The following is a 19960-nucleotide window of genomic DNA, read 5'->3' as shown; positions in this document are numbered from 1 at the left end:
AAAGAGGCAAGAACAGGAATTGCGGACAATTTGGCTCCAAAGAATGGAACTCCAAAATGACAGATGGAAACAAGTGGCAATTCTGAGGCACCAACGGACATGGCCAATTCGAGCGATGCCGACATTTACTTTACGGATGTTCACACTGAGGAATCCGGCGCCTACAGCGAATGGAATTCTCCTGCCGCCGAAAATCGCGTAGTTCACACTGCTTGCGGACCGCGCCGCCGGAAAGACATACAGCGCCATCTGCCCCATAAAGTGCTAACCTCCAATCAAGCGCGGGATATCCCGGATGTTCGCGCGGCTCGAAATTGCGCAGTTGTCTCCGCTCGCGTCGAGTTCGTGTGTTTATGTTGCGCGTCTCCACCATTACTTGGAAAGACAATGATGAACCCCGAGCAAGAAGAGGCAGTACTGCTCGACCTGTTGGCAAGCACCTTTCTGGCGATGCATGACGCGCAGAAGCATTCGCCGAAGCTCGCGACCGATCTTGTGTCACAAGTCGTCCTTCAGCACGTTGTCTTTGTGCTTCAAGTGGCGCTTATCGTAGAGGACTGGGTGGTTGCGCACCAGTTCGATGAGCATTTCGGATGTGGATGTCGCGGCGGACTTTGATAACTGCGACGACTGCGACATGACGTGAGGCTCGGCCGCCATCTTTGGAAGTTCTGTTTCGCGCTCCCCGATTGGTCAGCGCCGCGCGGCGGCGAGGCAATCCGGCGGCAGCTGCCGCATAACGACGCGGATTCGAACTGGGCGCCGCTCCAGACGCCGAATGTCTCAGTGTGAACGGGGCAGAAGGGGCTACTCCGGCGGATCTCGCCGCCGCCGAACTGGGTTCCGCCGAACTGGGCGCCGCTCCAAACGCCGAATGTCTCAGTGTGAACGGGGCAGAAGTATGCATCACTTGCGACGACGAGTACCTTAATTTCTTCCCAGAGAATCCTCCTCTTATCTTTGTTGCGAAAATCCTTCATTCTACCATGCCAAACAAGTGGGCACTGCATAACTTGAGTGATGAACAGTTCGTTGAAGACCGCGAGAGACACTGAAAATTGGCAGCGGACGTCGTATTCTAGAACCGTCTGCTCGAGTGGGCGAGTTCCCCGTGCTTCGGCCACGTCCATTGCCATGTGATCTTAACGCCACAGCTCAAGGCGGCCCACCATTGGTTGCCACTCTCGTCGCTCGCAAAATTTTCCAAATGTTTAGATCGTGATCGCTGCGGCGCGTGTCGCTCGGAAAACTAGTATTGGGAAAGGAGGTATACTCAAGCGATGGGCACCACGCCGTTTCTGACCCAAAATCACTTGCATGTGAAACAGGTTGCTCTGATCGGCATACATCTGAGGACTTTTTGCATATTATAACCGTGTGCTCTGTAAGCTGTAGTGTATGTGTTTCGTTACCAGGCAAGGATGCTACATCATACCTGCCAACGGGGGGGGAGCAGGTTCAAAACTCTCAGGCAGTGTTCGACGAGTCCTTTTGCAGGGACCTTGCAGTAGCAAGCTTTGCTGAGCACTTCAAAAATTTGTCCGAGTAGCTTTGCTCAAAACATGGTCCAGACTGACGGCCCTTCACTAGCAGCAGGTGTTGGAGTGGAAAGTTGGGCGAGTTGGTATACATTCATAATGGGAACAGCGCGAACATGATGATGACAGAGTAAAATGACACAGGATGAGCGCTGTCCTGTATCATTTCGCTCCGTCGTCGTCTTGTTCGCGCTGTTCCCATTATGAACGTGTTGGAGGGTTGTGTTACACATTGATGAGCGGAATTCAGCCCTAGTTTTTCGCACCGTGCTAAAATCCTCTCTCTTTCTGCCTTGCTATGCGATATAATGAGTAAATCGAGCATCACCTTAGAAACTCGGTGAAACGTGTTATCCATCAGTGTTTTTTGATTTTTTCCAACCATAGACCACTGCACGTCCCACCTTTCTTCATTCAGAATGTGCTCTTGAAGAATGTATGCCTTTAGTCTGGCAAACTCAGCTTCGAGAGCACCTAAAGCATCTTCAACAGATTCATTGGAATCTCAGGGCAGCAGCTGAGGGAAACTCTGAATAAAAAAACGAAGACTCGAGAGCGATGCCTGTGAAATAAATTTCATGTTGGCCACCTCCGCATTCTTCCGAGTTGCGTTTCAGAGCACGCCGACATCCATAACGCTTTGCCTCATCACATTTCGGAAACATTTGCCGTAGAAGAGGCCCAACGTGGTAGCTGACACTAAGGAGTAGGTTGTGTTCGACGAGGAATTCCGTAAACAGGCACTCCACACATATGATGCTGTCGTTGCAGTTGTTCCGGATAAAGTTCACTATATTGTCTTGCTGCTCAACGGTGCGCCGTGGAAACGTGCAGTTTCAAGTTGCCTTTGCCACCGTGTGCTGACGTCGCATCCACACGTTGTACAAAATGTATAAGGTTCTCCTTGACGTCAAAAAGCACGGACATTCAGAAGTATAAGATCGCAAAAACTTTTGCAAATACCTTTTCTTGGGCTTTGATAGCGCCATGGCACCAAGCACATGAGGATTGTAACTTTACACGGTAGCCGCATACACACGGCTTAGCCAACACTAATCATACACACAAGCAGCAACGCTTTGCAAGCAGCAGCAACAAGATGCACCATGGAGGAAGGCCTGCATGAAATGCAAGAGCTACATTGGCTCTGGCTTTGGTCGGCTTACTAGGCACCATAGTCGGCTGCTTAGTCGATGATATCGATGGTGCCAGTGCGGCCGTTGTTGGTGATGCTAGAGATCAAAATTTGGCTTTAGATTTCGCAGTGCCGGTTTTGCAAAAACCATTATTGCGCGAACAAAGACCACTTTTCGGGAGATATGAGACAGTGATCGTACAATCGGAAAGTTTAGTAAAAAATCTGGAGTCTCCCGGGCAAACCAGGAGGGTTGGCAGGTATGCTACATTCTGTGGCATTCTGCCTACAATGAGCCTGCTATGCATGGAAGTGAATGCATCTAATAGGAATCAAACAGCCACAGATGGCAAATCTCAAACTATACAGTCGAGTTAAAACATGCACGTCAAAAAGAAACAATGTGATACACGCAACTTTATTTTTCACATGAAGCTTCAAGAATTAAAAAAAAAGATGTGCACACAAACACTTCTAAATTGAAGCACATGAGATGGAGCTGCTGGCTTGGATGGATTGCACCTACAAGAACTCAAGTATAACGAACCCACACACAACTGCATGAAATGAAATTATGAATGCCTGTTCTCATCAAAATGTGAGAAGCAGGTCCGAATGAAATTACTCAGCCCAGTTTACTTGGCAAGGCTGTCAGTTAGCTGCTTTGTGCAGAGGATAATGAGCAGTCATCTATAGCCAAATGATACAACCACAAAATACCCACTAATAACATACTAAAGCTTTGTTCAGAGATAATTATGACAATGACTGCATTATGTTCATGACTTAATTATGACTATACTGTTAACAATAGAGAGAGATGCAAATGAGAGAAAGGCAACTGTTAACAATATGTAAATCCAATGCGACCATGCATTTAGCAGTGGCATCAAAGTTCGGTTCTCTACCAAGCACTTGTCTTGCGTAGCAGAGTAGGAAACAGACTGACAGGCCTTTCCTACAGTTCCTTAAGAAAAATATCCTAGCAGCAGCCAATAAGGATGAAGCGGGGGAAAAAAAGTAGCGATAAGTCATAGCCTGTTGGTCTATGAAAAAGCAGTCGCTTTTGAAATGGGTATAAAACAAGATGTAATATTGTACAGCTATATTGCACTACGAAAAAAAAAAAAAAGAGTGACACTAATATCACACTGGAAGCAATCTGTGCTGCGTGCAACATTTTGGTACAATTGCAATGTCAAATTTTGTCAGTGAATGACGCCTCCTCCTCTGACCCCACCAAAAGCACATTTCTTATTCTTTGCATGCTTTACCTTTCCAACTATTTAAGCAAGCTGAAACATAACAGTATATACTATGATTTATATTCAGACCACATAAATGATTCAAATGAATGCCATACTTGTTTTCATTGTTTTACTGATCTTAAAGGTAATGATGTCTTAAAAGAAAATGCAGTGTCTTTAATTGCTCCTCCCATATTTAACAGCCAGCAAAAACATATTTCCAAGTGTAACAACCAGCAATACACCTGAGCAGCAGGTCAGCATGCCTCCTATTTCAAGACAGCAAGTAGTATACCCCCCAGAAACATAAGCAGCTGTGTCACATACACAGGACTCAAAAAGGTTCTTCAGATGCTGTGGTGTTTACAATGAGATCAAGAAAGTGATACTCAAGAAAACAAACCAGCTGCATGCTGTACCACGGAATGCTGTAAACCTTGTGAGCCCTGTTGTTATAGATTGGTCACCCAAGTTGATGTTCATTACTGACTAAACATTTGCACTTAGTAACACACCATTCAGTTCATACCCACATCCCCCTTGCACGAAACAGCAAGTAAAGATACAAAACATCAGGTCCCAGTCAAAAAAAAAAAGAAAGAAAACGAAAAAAAAAGCAAACAGTTAACCTGACACCAGTGCACTTTAGTAAGGCATATGTTGACTCTTCAGAACAAGCTCTTCAATATGGAGGCTGCACCAGCATCCTGTGTTACTTGGGTTGTTCATCTGCATGCTTTCCTTTTGACTCTCGCTTTTCTGGTTCGCTGCTGTAGGCCCACTTGCAAACAGAACCATCCCACTGAAACCAAGACCAGCTATTAGCTTCATGCATAATCTTGCTCATTTGCTGCATCAATTGCACATCGACAAATTTGTGCCCCAAGGCACAGATACTGCATGTCTTGGTGAAGCCTCTGTCCTTGCCAAGTCACAGATTGTGGCACAATTTAGCACGACCTTGGGAAATGACAGCAGTTTCTGCTATGATTTTGGTGCAGACATTCATGCCTTCTTCCACTTCTTTTTTTTTTTTTTGGTGTTTCAACATACGACACACATGAGCCTTTACTTAGAGTAACGCTAACTATTGCAAACACTAAGCATAGTCAACTTCCGTTAATTCTACTTTGACAGGACTGATGGAATTGATTGAATTATTGAGCGGGTGGAATTAAAAGAAACAGAAAAAAACGTCAAACTGTCAAATGTCGCTGCTTCACTGGGCAACATTTATCCAATTCTAGTGCGCACCCAGTTTTTATGGGTTCACAGCAGAGAGCAATGTGCACCCAATTTTGCAATCAGAAAGATCAAAAGTTTGTCTTCACAGAATAGAAATTTATTTACACTTTATATCTATCAACCTTAATCTCACACAGCCCTTTACTGTTGTTTATATACAACAGGTTGCCCTTTTTATGGTCCACTGCATTTAACACCCCACATTTCTCAAACCACTCTGCTATGTATAATAGCAAATGAGATAGTGGTCCATGTCTAGACTAACTACTTCGCCAGTTTCTGGAGCACCAAACACATACGATATGACTCTGTTGCCACTGGCTTAGGATACAACAATATATTTCGTACTAAAAAAGGTTTTTGCTATTAAAGCTTGAAAATAGCGTGCCACCGCCGCCATCTTACATGATAATTTCTTCTGCTGCCATTCTGTGATGAAAATGGCGATGACGCTGGCTCTGACAGCAGGCTCTTGCTAACAATGCAAATGCAGTTTCCGTTTCATATCTGAATGCGTCCGAGGCAATTTTCAAACCAATATATTTCCTAAAAGCACTTGTTAGAATTGGATAAGTATGGATATCTTTCATTGTGAGCAGCTGTTCTAATTTCAAAATCTGCCGAAAATCAATGTTCACAACATGATATGGCTTGTATTTTATGCATTCACCATCTTCTAGCACTGCCAAGAAAGATGCTGCAGCTATTTGGGTCACAATAGGAGCCCATCAGTTCTAAGGCTGTAATTGGTTACTTAAGTCAATCACATTTCTGAGGTATCTAATTTTAATCAGTTAATTTTTTCCTCTAACATGTACAGAACTTCAATGATACAATCTGTGCAATGAAAGTACTCACCGATGAGCTGACCAGTACAGGCAGGTAAGGATGCCATGATACATCCCTGACACAACCCCTGTGGCCAGACAGAACAGTTACCACTTTTCCAGTTAAAATGTCATAGACTGAAAAGAGAAAAGAACAAGTCAAATATACATGACTGGACGTAGTCGCATTTGTCAGAAGGCATTAATACCACACACATGAAAGCAGCCTCCTATTTACAATGAAGTGGATGGCATTGACTATGTTGTAGAAACTTATTCCAACCTTAGTGCCCCTCCACAATACTGGGTTAGGCTAGTAATATTTCCTTTACATAGTGTCCAAATGCAAAGATAGTAAAGTATGGTATTGTTTCAAAATCTGCCAGAGGCCAAGCCTGTTTGCAGTAAGACTGCATGCAAAGGTAAATGGTTAAGGCTTGTACACAACTTTTTGAGAAAAAATCTAATGGTGAATTCCAATGGCAGATTTGGAGACATCTGGTAGTAGTTTTCCTGTTCCTTGTGGAGGAAGTGTATTCCATTGAAAAATTGAGAGTGCCTCTTGCATCTTTCATTGGCGTATTGAGAGCAGCTCCACCACTAGATCCACTCCATGGAGCAGTGCCGTCTACTCCGCAACGAATTGATGGAGTCCACCGGATGTCACTCTTTACTCTTGATGTCAGGCCACCCACAGCCAACATAACAATATGGCGTGCACGCCCGTGAACACGAATCGCGGTCTCTTGGAAGCAACGAGTGGTGCTTCGCATCGTCAACTTGCACTTTTACTGCTTGTGGAGAGTGTTGCTTCATCTAGCGCAAGTTCCGAACTGACCAGCGGGGACTCAAGCTACGAAGAAGCTTTGGAAGCTAGTGTATTCAAGCAAGCTTTCGAGATCAGCCGCCAGGCTTTCAGCTTTCAGCCGCCAGGCAAGAGACTAAAGGTTGCACATTTCATCGACGACATTGTTCGCCAGTATTCGGATGAAGAGGTAACAATGGCTCCTTTGTGGAAGTTCACATTTTAACAGCCTTTTCTTTTGTTGATGAAATGCAGTTCTGAAGGCATTTCAGGCTGTCTCGATGTGTTGCCACCGAACTAATCGCAGGCTTTGCTGCATCTGCGATATTTCCGACGCACAATCACGGCCATTAGAGCGCAGGATGCTAGAATGAAACACAAAACTTCTAGACACAAAGCGCATGCGAGTTCAAGCCAAAAAGGCCAAAAATGATGACAAACGTAAGGAATGCTGGGCGCTTTCGGAAGTAGATGTACCTAGCAGACCCTGCCATTTGCTTTGGCAGGACTGCCTGTGTTTCAATCGCAGATTTCATTCTGTTGCCCTCCGCCGTAGCAGAGTGCTCCAGCGGAGAGTTCGTTGGCCACTCCAAATCTGCCATTAGAATTCACTATAAAAAAGTTTACCATGTACTTTGAACAATCTTACAAAGTACTTTATCATTGGTGCTTTTGGGGTTGTAAATGTTATGGCAAAGCTTGGCGCTCCAAGTTCCATGAACTTGGAGCGCCAACTTGGAACTATGTGACAAGTGTCTATACTCCATACATTCCCCCAGAGCTAAGGTGAAATGACACAGTATGATACATACAGCTGTGAAACCATCCCTTTACAGGTTGCATAATGAATAAATTCACTTATGATGCAACAGTGGAATATATAAAGTTTTCTGTTTTTCAGTCCACGATGGCATTCACACTAGCTTGGATGCTAAACTCCCATTGTAGACAGTGTGCACTGCCTCAGAACTGAGCAACATTTGCACGCTAGTCTACAAAACAAAACTACAAACAAAACTACAAAGGTGTAAAATTTTCTATTGATAACTATGTCTCGTTTCAACAGGATGCCACTGTTTTCACATTTACCTGCTCTTATTTGCTCTGCATTTACCTGCTCTGTACCTGCTCTTATTTCAGTTTCTTTGAGATAAATAATGTACAGTCATTTCAGGCAAACTTAGCTTCATTTTTCCTCCAATTTCAATCCTCTCTGTCCCCTTGCCTATGCAGTTCTTGTTCCTACACATTATGTGGACGAACCATATTAATAAATTTGGATCTTGGTTGCAGCGTCTGATATTTTGACTGTCAATTCAGTGTGGCAGTTATAGAATATCTTTACTCATCCCACTGCCCCCCCCCCCCCCAATACACCTCAGCATCTTCCTTTCATCCATTTGGAAGTTCCGAATGTTGAGTGTCTTTGTAAAAAGCATTTGCCTGAAACTTTACGGAGATTTTCTTACTGTGCAAGGTACAGTTGAACCTCGCAATAACGAAATCGTCGGGGAATGCGAAAAAATTCGCTTTCCCAAGAATTTTGTTGCGAAATGAGACAGCACAAATAGGTAATGCGTTGTAGAATGGAACTTTACCATCAAAATTCCATGAGCCTACTTTGGCAAGCTTTGCTTGATGATACAGAACCGCATTGCCAACAGTACAAAGTTCACCACGTGCATCAATCAGCAGTGGCAGCGCTGCTGTGCAGCAGTATTCTCGGTCAACTGCTTTCGGAGACACGATAACCTTTGCGAGCTTTTACATAACTCTGCACCATATGCAGAGCAACAACGCTCCACGCAAGCAGCAGAATTTCTCCAGCGCACCCTGTCGCCCATAGACGCCAATGCGTTCAGTGCCGAGCTTGAAAGTGATCGCATCTCGTATATCTGAAGGCTATCGATCGACATCCGGCTCCTTTGCGTAAATCTATGTCTGGCGCTGAATCCACACGCAATGCCTGTGGAGTGGCACCAAAACCGGCATTCTTGAAGCAAGGGATGCGTATTCCCAACCGATAGCTCAATCACAGCCTGATTACTGGAGCTCCATGCTGCGACCACCATATCAAGCGTCATGAACAATTCCATGTTGGTGGGACGTGGATTTCCTTGCATTAGCTGCATTTTTCTCACCGAGGCACACATTATGCACTGCACTAGGTGTGCAAAAACCGTCATCACATGTCGGTGGCAATGTGTGTGCCGCTTTGAATGGGTGATAATCAGACAACATGGCGGCCATGATGTGCTTCCGGCTCACACGATCGATCCTGGTGCTTGGCTGTTTTTGTAAACAAAAATGGCGGCGCCCATGCAAGTGTAATGTGCGGGTATTTTATGCAATTTTATTGCAAAACAATCACACTTGAGCACATTTTGAAGCCTGCTAGCCTTGCGTGAGTAGGTAATGTGCGGGGTTACATTGCGGCAAATTTAGTTGATGTGGGATTACTGTAGCACAGCAACACTTTGTTGTTGCAAGGTACGAAATGTACTGAATCCTATGGGCATTCGCCAAGGATACGAAAATATTTCGTTGTCGCGGGGCTTCATTATCACGGTTTTCTACTGTATATCTTTTAGACAGCAAGTGCACACTGCAAATAAATATAGAATGTGCTGTTTCAACATCCCATCACGGCTGCCCTTGAGGAAAGTTAAATTGACTGTACCAAGACAACTGCTTTCATGAGCTCAGTTTACCTTTCAAGCAAAAGGCTAGAGCTGATAGCAGAACAAGCTTGCCAAGTAGTGTCACAACAATTAGGCTGCCTAAACAACAACCCCAATGAGAAGCTAAAGCAATATGGAAAGGGAATTTGATAAAAGCATTTCTCATACTGTAATCATGACATATTGTAATGCCATTCATTTTTGGCACAGAAATGTAGTGAGATGTCATACTGGCGACAAAATCCCCCATAAAATGTAAGCAGCAATGCGAATCATTACTGTGTGTAACCTGTGATGGCTTGTCTGTATTAGCAAACATAGAAGAGCACACACACTCTCTTGTTCGTGATAATTCTTCCCAGAAAAAAAAAAAGAAAGAAGGCTTTGGAATATGCAAGAAGTATTTTCACTGACCAACCACGCGGCCTGAAGCACAGCCAGTGTAGATGAACTGCTGCCCTGTTGTGGCAGCAGGTGAAAAATGGCATCGAATGAGGGTCTGCAACACTGTGTGGCCCTGGTAGGTCATCAAAGATGCGTCTCCAGGCAGCTTTTCACAGAGGTTGAGAACTTCAAGGAATGCAAGAAAATAACATGTTCAGTCAAAACATTATAAAGAATGTCAGGATAAACAAACTATAAATGCATGTTACATGCAAGTGAATACGGTGATACACCAGCAGAGTTCATTTGACACACACGGCCCTCTATGCAATAATACAACTTAAAAGTGGCCTCAAATGATGATCTGAAAAGACTATGGCTCTAGTACAACATCAAAGATGTCACCAGGCAGCTTGATAAGCATTAAGGATAATGTTGCAGGTATGCAACAACTTTTGCATGCAAGATCCTTGACTTCTTCCATGCAGAAATTTGGTAAAACAATATACAGTGAAACCTCGTTAAACCACTGTAGGCCGGAGCTCGGAAAAAGTATGTACTAAACGGTAGTACTGCTTAACTGAAATAGCATGAGATCGCCCACTTGTCAAAAACGGAACTCGGAGAGAGTGCGATGAAAGGGGAGAAAAAATGCAGTATTTATTCACTTTGCACGACAAAAGTGTTATTTTCGTTTGATGTCATGGCGACCTAGCAGCGATGACAGCGGCCTCATACTGAAGCTGCGAGCCAGCTTTACAGCCAGCCCCCTCCTCTCCGCAACCACTCGCATGGCAGATTCTTCGTTGGCGTTGCATGTTCTTCACGCACACGGGCGGTAGCGCTGCAGAAGTTGTGAGGTGCCTCTTTCATTGCAGGGTGCTGTTCTCATCGCGATGACTGCATTCATTAGGCTGACGTAACGCGCTGCCACTGTCACTGTCGGGACTCAATCGCCCATGCTGTCGCTTTCTGTGTTGTCCTCATCACTGTCGCTAGTCGACACTTCGACAACACGAGAGGCGACGATGGCAAAAAGTCAAACCTCGTAGCTGACATCTCTTTGCGGTCGCAGCAGCGCTTCCGAGCAACTTCTTCGCATTCCAAATGCCTCACACCGTAGTCAACAGTAGATCCTTGTCGCGTGCCAGCGCCGAATTCTTCGTATCACATTCAATAGCACAAACGATGTCTAATTTTTCTTCTATGCTGAGCACCCGCCGTCTTTTTTATCTGACCTTCGACATGACGCGAATCCTTCATTGCACAACGCCACAACTATGCCACAACGCTCTCTGGCACGGCGCCGAAATTATGTTGATGTTGATGTGGCTTAACATGCAAATGCACAAAGCGCTTGGAGGTCGTTGTTCTGATCTCTGAGGCTTGTTGTTCTGCCGGGCCACCCGATGGAGACAACGCACTGCCGTGTTAGCGCGACGAAAAGCGGAAACATTACGTGTTAACCGATAAGTACGCAATAAGGTGGTATGGTTTATGTGGATACAAAACACATTATGTTCAATGGCCGCTGAGTCGGGGATTTGACTTTACTACTTTTAAAACGAAACTACTGTTTAAGTGAGTACGGTTTATTGAGGTTTTACTATATAACAATGTTAACTGCCTCTAAGAGTGTGCCACAGTTCTAGAATTGAGCTTGAACATAGTGCTTGTATGTTCATCACTACTGTGTTGTAATTAAGGCCTGGTCAAAGCCACAAAATGCAAAGCAAAATTAATATGATTACAGAAGTTTTTACCAGAAGGAGTATTCATTGCAATACAGTAGAATGTCATTACATTAATATGTAACCCCAACGAGGCACTTAAAAGAACGTTATTACTTTTCTAAACAATTTAAATGAAATTTGCACTAATACTGCCCATCTTGATACTTCTCTAGTATTAAGGTGGTAATTTTCTATTACTAAGGTTTAGAACCTATAACTCTGCTTCAAAATGGCCTAAAACAATAAGCTTACTATGAACATTCAGAATCGCTTCTTTGTGCTGTAGTTTACCGTGAAAGTTTATGTTAATTAGCTAATTAGGCCCTAAACAAAGAACGAACTCTTTTGGGTATCATAAAAATACCTATACTAGGAAAACACATATTGCATTTTTGAAATCAGCTGGTAAAAATAAATTAATTGCACATTTCATTCAAATTGTTTAAAAAAAGTAGTGAAGTTATTTTAAGTGCCTCATCCCCATTTATAAGGTAATAACAGTTACGCTGTAGGTGCGGTGAATCCCTGACCCAGTCTCCATAGAGCTTAATATATTGGCTGAATGCTCAGGCCATAGTGCCCTCCATAGACTACCAGTTAGTGTGTACCATTATCACTTTTTATCACATGAAGTTTATCACATGATGCACAGTGTTTTTGATGCTACAAAAGATTTTTATGGAGAGTGCAGGGATCACTACAGCAATAATTCTGGCTTTGGCATTGCTGTTGCATGCTACCAATGCTTTGAAATGCATTTATTAGCTCAAACATTCCTTTTACCAGTGCTTCAAATACATATCTACGCAATTACATTATTGGTTGCCACACCACAGATGCAGCTCCTTAACATCAGGCTTTAGCCTCTGACTCTGCATACATGCCAGTATTCTACAATGTTTCATTACAAGCATTGTCCCTTTTTACATTTTTTATTTTACTCGTTGCTGAAATCTTGTGCAAGTGCTTTTGTACTGTACTCAGAGAATGAAACGTAACAGAAGAACTTTAAATTAAAAACTCCGTATGTGCAATTACTCAAGAGTGCAAGTCATGTTGCTACAAATCTGGTCACTAAAGGTGATGCAGATTCTGGTCTAAGTGTACAAGCCAAAATTACGCTGATGTCACACTAACTGAAGACAGTGGAAGCTAAAGTATGCGCATTAGTTAGTCCTAAATTGACGTGTTTTATTCCGCGAGTATAGAATGTGTGTGGCATGCATGAGGTTAGATGAAATATCTTTTTTTTTTTTTTTAGTTTTCCCATATACAAAATTATTTCCTATTAAAGGAAAGGTATCCTTGGTGTCTTGAAAATAACATATATGATGTTTCTTCCTGCAGCTTTCTGTAAAAGGCGTGAGACCTAAATTAAGCGCTTTCTTGCTTGACTTGAATCTGGAGGCACAATAGCAGCCACAGCATAAACACAGCCTATCGCCATCAACCCTACTGTGAGGGGCACCTTTACCTATTTGCTGGTAGGGTTGCCAGACTTAATAAGCATATTGGGCTACTACTTATCTCCTCTGGCATCAAAATTTTGGCTTTGACTGCGTGGCTATCTCCGCGCTATACTTCTTTTGGTCATTTAGCCAATACATAGGTGTAAATAAAATACAAAAAGTCATGCTTCCCAGCAATTAAATGGAGTCATCTTTCCACAGACACCTGTGCTGCTGAAGTGAGTACCCTTGTTCATTCTGCTACAATGACATGAATGACAATTTTTCAATTTGTGAGAGTGAAACTATTGGAGAGCTTTCAGTGTGGTTATGCATGTTGTTTCAGTGTGGTTATTTTTTTAAGGTTTGCAGTGTGGTTATGCTATGTTCCCACCAGGCACATACTAACAATGTTTCACTGCACAGAAAAATGAATTTCCAAACAAGTACTCACGTTTCTTGGGTACACGTTGCCACCGGTAGTCCCAGTTCTGACAGGCTACTGCCATTTTCGTTGCCTAAAGCATAAAACGTACACAAATAAAAAATTGTGATATTGCTTACAAGAGGTGAACAGTGCAAGAACTCAAACTGGCAATAGGCCATGGTCTTGCATCTAAAGCACTTTGGCACATTGGTATGCCCTAAAGCTGTGCTGCATGTGTGACGGTAAGCAGTCAATGTGTGCATACGGTTGCGAGTTTGCATCCACAAAACTACGAGCTAATGAAGTAGTTCAGTTGGAGTAAAGCTTGTCCCAAATTTTCAAATGCCTCGATAATTGCTGTTTCACTGACTAGAATTTTTAAGTACTATACTGCAAAATTGCAAAGACACAGTGCCAAATGACCTTCTGAGCAAAAAGTGATATTATATAGCCGTGTTACCAAATGGCAAGAGAAAGAGAGATACATGGCATACTATTTTAACCAAGCAGCTGTCTATAAGAACCTGAGAAAGAATTTGTTTTACAGACCTGGATACCATCCTTGGACGAAAACGCTCGCATATCCCAAAGCTTGATTGTTTGATCTTTAGAGTTTGTGATGAGGTACCTGGCATCATTCTGTAAAATTGACAGAAGTATTACACACACCGTCAACAGCACTACTCAGGTGCCTAATAACCTACCTTAGAATCAACAAAGGTAATGCCATTGCTATGTCCTGCAAGGATACCCACTGGCTTAGGATCTCTCTCACTAAGCGTCCTTCGGTCCCAAACCTGCCAATATAATGCAAAAGAGAGCACAAGTAGAGAGAAACACATTACAAACATATGCATGCACTTCCCCACAAGACACCTGGCTTTTTAAACTTCATTATCTATACACAGCACTATAGTGTTTCATCAATTTTTCAAAGCATAGCATTAGCCCAGCATTAGCAAAATTTGAAACCAAGCATCATGACAAGAAAATGAAGAAATAAGTAAACTAAAATGCCACTACACAATCAAACATTCATTATGTAATGCGGTTTAATTACAAAGCCACAATGATAGACAGGCAGGTCTATTGATTGAGCGTCAGGCACCGAGCGTGCGAGCTCTATCCTCGAGCGAGGCATTAACGATTTGCCCGAAGCAAACACCTGTCTTCTTCACAACTTCCCCCTCAGAGAAGAGAGTGCCATCCTGGCGACCCAAGAGGAGGAGAGGACGACTGGGTTGTAGTACGGTTTGAGTCTTGAGTTGCTGTAAATGCACCATCTTGCATCCATGGCACCATAAAGGGACACTAAAGGCAAATATTAAGTCGACGTGGACTGTTTAAATACCGTTCCAGAGACCTCGCAACGCTTGTTTTGTGCCAAGGAAAGACTTAGTTTATGAGATAACTGTACCTGATGGGTTCGAATATTTTTATCGCAATTCAAATCTCCTGCCCCCAACCGGGGTGTGCTAACGTTGCATACACCCATCACCGGCCCTTGCTGCTGTCAGTGAGTAAAATGGCGGCCGACAGATGGCGGTACGGTTTTTTGCACAAAACGCAAACACGCGGCCATGGAGAAACGGAGCCAAGACAGAGCGGTGGATTTACTGCTGCAGCTGCTTTTGGTCAAGTGGCGTGAACCATTCAGGCATCTTGCGACATCACATGAAAGTGGTATTCTCTGTTACTTGCAGGTTGTGCGAGTTTTGTGAGGCAGCAAATCCAGTTCAGCACTTTGTGATAACAAAACTACTGAAACGCGAAAGCACGGGTGGTGCAGAGTCGAGCGAAAATGAAACCTTTCAACTGCCTGCGTCATTGTCAAACGTAAAGTCAATGAGTTCTACTTTCTAAAAATGAATTAGAACAGGACAAGTAGCATTTTCTTTCATATTATAATGCAATACAATTATGTTTTTATAACAAGTGGTTGAGTACTAGTGACAGAACATAAATGAGGAGTGCCTTCATTATCGGGCAAGCACTTGAATGTCCTGGGAGAGTCCCTAATTGTGTCCTGCATTTACCTCAATTTCTCGATTCCTAAGGCTCTGTGCGCAATAATATTGGCGCCTTAAGAGATTCTCGAGCACTAGTGCATCACTTTAGCTTGACTTACTGTCTGCCTCTAGTGTCCCTTTAAGTCAGCGGATGGCTTGAGCGGCTCGAGGATGTAATTGACAAGGGATGTCTGTTGCAAGACATCGTTGGTATCGTGGTACATGGCGAGGAGTTTAGAGGAAAGACTCGGAGTGATCTAAGGTATCCAGAGCCAGACTAAAGTCCGGCTGATATGCTTTGGTGGGTCTGTCGTGTCTGTCGCCATTGTGACGGAGCTTTCGCTACCATTGGTCTTCAGTTGTAAAAGAGCCGGCGAGCTGGTGGCATTCCTCGGCGTATCTGGAAGCCCCAGACAGCGACGTACACTCAGATGGATCAGGTCAGAAAAGGAGAATCATGTGGAGTGTACAGGAAAGTTCATGGCCATATATGAGAAAGAATGGGGAAAAGCCTGTCGTGGCCTGTGAGGCGGTGTTGAAGGCGTAAGTCACATGTGGTAAAATGAGGTCCCAGTTGGTGTGGTCGGATGCAATGTACATGGATAGCATGTCGTCCAAAGTACAATTAAATCTCTCAGTCATGGCATTAGTCTGCAAGTGATAGGCATTAATGGTCTGATGGACGGTATGGCATGCAGTAAGGAGTGTGTGAACTACCTCGGAAAGGAAGACACGTCCTCTGTCACTCGGAAGTTCCCGGGGCACACCATGGCGAAGTAAGAAGTGTTGCAAGACGAAGGACGCAACGTTGCGGGCTGTGGCAGTTGAGAGGGCAGGTGCTTCTGCATAACGTGTCAGGTGATCCATGGCAACAACAATCCAGTGATTCCCAGGGGTGTGCAGGGCAGAGGGTCGTAGAGGTTGATGCTGACGCAGTCGAATGGCCGAGAGGGACACGGAATTGGTTATAATTGTAGGCAGGAGACTTGTGGCATTGGCATGGTGAACATGAGCGGATGTACTCTGGAGAAAAGTGTTAATCCCACGCCAATAAAAGCACAAGCATAGCCTGGTGTAAGCTTTGAAGATGCCAGCGTGCGCATTGTGGGTCTGCATGGAAAGCAGAGCATACATCTGTGTGGCGGTGGCGAGGGACCAACAACCACTTGTGACCGTTGGAAGCCTAGTTGTGACGATAGAGCAGTCCATCCCATACCGCGAAGTGAGAAGCTTGACGGTGGAGAGCATGGGAAGGGCGAGTCACTGAGGGGTTAGAAAGGCAGTCCGAAAGAGCAGTAATCCACAAATTTTTGAGCTGTTCCGCAGCCATGTCGATGAGTGCTGGTGATGAAAACATAGAGTTGATGGCAGAAAGGCAAGTTCTGTCCCTTGATATGGGCAAGTGAGAGAGCGTCCGTGTCGGTGTGTTTATGGCCAGACTGATAGACAATGCGTGTGTCAAAGTCCTGTAACCGGAGGGCCCAGCGGGCAAGGCGGCCTGATGGGTCTCTCAATGTTGACTGCCAACATAGGGCGTGATGGTTGGTAACGACATCAAAGGGATGGCCATACAGGTATGGTCGAAATTTTCCAAGGGCCCAAATGTTAGCTAAGCACTCCTTTTCTGTAATGGAGTAATTCGATTTGTCCTTGGTTAGTGTCTTGCTCACATAGGCTACTACATATTCGCTGTACCTACTTTTGCGCAGAGCATACACAGCACCAAGTCCTAAGCCACTGGCGTCCATGTGGACTTCTGTGGGAGCCATGGGATTGAAATGGCACAGTACAGGTGGCAATCTGAGGTGACGGTGCAATGTTGTAAATGCATCGTCGCAAGCTGGGGACTAGGTAGAAAGGCCGGTGTCGCTACACAGGAGTTCAGTCATGCTGGGCAGTATCGAAGATACATGTATTTTAGATACTATCTTAGATACTCTTTAGGTATCTTGTATCTGTATAATGATAGTCTGGCAAGATGTGTATCAGTATCTTTATTTCCAATACATGAAAAAGCTAAGCCCTGCAGCTCCCGGAGCTGATGTTGCATCAGTTACCCAACATAAAAATCCTCTGTTGACTGTAGTTATGCGCTGAAACCTTCTGGACATTCAAGTGGACGACGTTACCGTTATGGCCTTCATAGACACCGGAGCGCAGATTTCAGTAATGAGCGTTGCTCTCTGTACTAAGCTCCACAAAGTTATTACGCCTTCTATGCAGTGCACAGTACGGGTCGCTGATGGCAGTATGCCTGCCGTTCTTGGAATGTGCACTGCCCGAGTACGTATTGCTGGCCATCACACGTCTTATTTTTCGTATTTGCATAGTGTCCTCACGACATGATCCTCGGCCTAGACTTTCTCTCGGCGCACTCGGCCCTTATCGACTGCTCCACAGGTGTTCTTCAACTGGAAGTGCCTTTTTACACCCATGTAATATCCGACACTTCCAGATACTTATGTTCTGTAGAGTTCTTCCATCTGCCACCGCAAGCTGCAACATACGTCCCTTCAAGCCCCTCTCCTTCTGTGTGCAACGGTGAATATGTTGTTTCCCCCATTCTTGACGTGGTCCTGATGTACACTGTCATCCTCCCACACACTGTGGTCCCCGTATGCGGAAACAAAACCTGCCTGCCTCTTTAGAACTTTGGATTATCTACCCATGTGCTATCTGCTGGTACCACGCTTGCCACCGTGTCATCATTGCAGGAATGCAATATTCCTGTGTTAGCCGCTGACAGCCCTTGGAGTGATTCAGGCTCTTTCAGAGCCATCACGCCACTATGTGCTGATTTTGAAAAAACATCTTCAGACCTCCCGCTTGGGCAAGCAGATCTTCGTCGGGTCTTGCTGTCCTGTTCAATATCTTTCAGCTCGAAAATTGCCCATTAAGTCAGACCACAGTTGTTAAGCAGAACACCCTAACTGGCGATGCAAAACTGATTCACCGGCACCCTTATCACGTTTCCACCGTTGAAGGCGACATAATCCAAAAAGAAGTAGAGAAAATGCTGGCCAAGGACATCATCAAACCATCCTCTAGTCCATGGGCATCTCCTGTTGTATTGGTCAAGAAGAAGGACACCTGATGATCTTGTGTTGATTATTGACACGTCAACAAGATAACGAAGAAAGACGTTTATCCCATACCCCGTATAGACAATGCACTCAACTGTCTTCATGGCGCCCATTATGTCTCGTCTATTGACCTTTGTTCAGGTTATCGGCAAATTGGCGTTGGTTTTATGGACAGTGAAAAAAATGCGTTTGCAACTCTGGATGCCCTTTATCATCTTAAAGTCGTGCCTTATGGTCTTTGCAATGCGCTGGCCACATTTGAGCCTATGATGGATTCGCTTCTTCGTGGCTTCAAATGGTCAACCTGCTTATGCTACCCTGACGACATCATCGTTTTTTCACCAACATTTGACAGCCATCTTCAGCGTCTCTCCACCATTCTTGAGGTATTCCACAATGCCAGCCTTCAGCTCAACTCAAAATGGTGTTTCGGATTCAGCCATCTCGTCAAGCCGGTGGGTGTCCCGCCTGATCTTGACAAAGTTAACACCGTGAAAAATTTTCCTATACCTTGTTTGGTTAAAGACGCACAAAGCTTCACTGGATTGTGCTCCTATTTCCACCATTTATCCGCAATTTCGGTGACCATAGTGCGTTCCCTTACTGCGCTCCTCAAAGAAGACATTACCTTTACAAGGGGCTTGCTCCAAGCCGTTGCGTTTTCGGCACTTAGCAATGCCCTCATGAATAATCTTATTTTAGCGCATTTTGGTCCTACTGCACCCACAGATGCCATCAGCCATGGAATTTGTGCTGTCCTCACCGAGCATCAGTGCAGACAGGACTGCATTATTGCGTATGCTAGCCATCTCCTGTCTGCACCGGAGAAGAATTAATCACAGAATGAGAGTGTCTTGCTCTTGTCTGGGCTGTAGCCAAATTTCGTGCTAACTTGTTTGGCTGCACCTTTACCATTGTAACTGACCATCATGCCCTCTATTGCCTTTTTTGTTCAGAGACCCTACTGGCCACCTTCGTTGTTGGGCTCTCTGCCTCCAAGAATACTCCTTTTTGGTAGTGCACAAGTCTGGTCAACCTCATCAAGATGCTGACTGTCTATCACGGCATCCTGTGGATTCCCTGATGTCACCGAGAAAGACATCCGACACTTATGGCTTGTCTATCTCGGACCTGCTTATAATAGGGGACGAATAACGCCACGACTACGTCTTATATTTTATCATCGACAGTCTTAGCTCTGCCACACCCAACACTTCACTCCACTTGTTCTGCCTTCACAACAGCACCTTATAATGCCACAATATGCACCCTAATGGCTCTGAATGCCTTCTCGTTGTGCCTGCCCGTCTGCAGTTAGCTGCTCTCCGCCAGCTTCACGATGAGCCAACCGCTGGTTACATTGGTGTAACCCGTACTTATGATCGTGTCAAGCGCTGT

At 44.5% G+C, this 19960-nt stretch overlaps 1 protein-coding gene across 5 annotated transcripts in view; it reads right to left on the bottom strand.

Annotated features, from left to right (window-relative positions):
* Nucleotides 1-3070: 3070 nt before the first annotated feature.
* LOC142564684 (DDB1- and CUL4-associated factor 11) overlaps nucleotides 3071-19960 on the bottom strand; it is a 118372-nt gene continuing 101482 nt past the window's right edge. For all 5 annotated transcript variants that reach the window (XM_075675831.1, XM_075675806.1, XM_075675822.1 and 2 more), the window contains 6 exons: nucleotides 14175-14267; nucleotides 14020-14109; nucleotides 13498-13561; nucleotides 9893-10048; nucleotides 6024-6130; nucleotides 3071-4722 (listed from right to left, as the gene is read on the bottom strand). In XM_075675831.1, coding sequence (XP_075531946.1) covers nucleotides 4633-4722; nucleotides 6024-6130; nucleotides 9893-10048; nucleotides 13498-13561; nucleotides 14020-14109; nucleotides 14175-14267 — 600 coding nt within the window. In that variant the 3' untranslated portion in view covers nucleotides 3071-4632. The remainder of the gene's footprint in view (nucleotides 4723-6023; nucleotides 6131-9892; nucleotides 10049-13497; nucleotides 13562-14019; nucleotides 14110-14174; nucleotides 14268-19960) is intronic.

The sequence above is a fragment of the Dermacentor variabilis genome, chromosome 1 (assembly GCF_050947875.1).
Source record: "Dermacentor variabilis isolate Ectoservices chromosome 1, ASM5094787v1, whole genome shotgun sequence".
NCBI classification, from domain to species: Eukaryota; Metazoa; Arthropoda; class Arachnida; order Ixodida; family Ixodidae; genus Dermacentor; species Dermacentor variabilis.
Note: the sequence above shows the minus strand (reverse complement) of the source record. Positions and strands in the feature narration are given on the sequence as shown.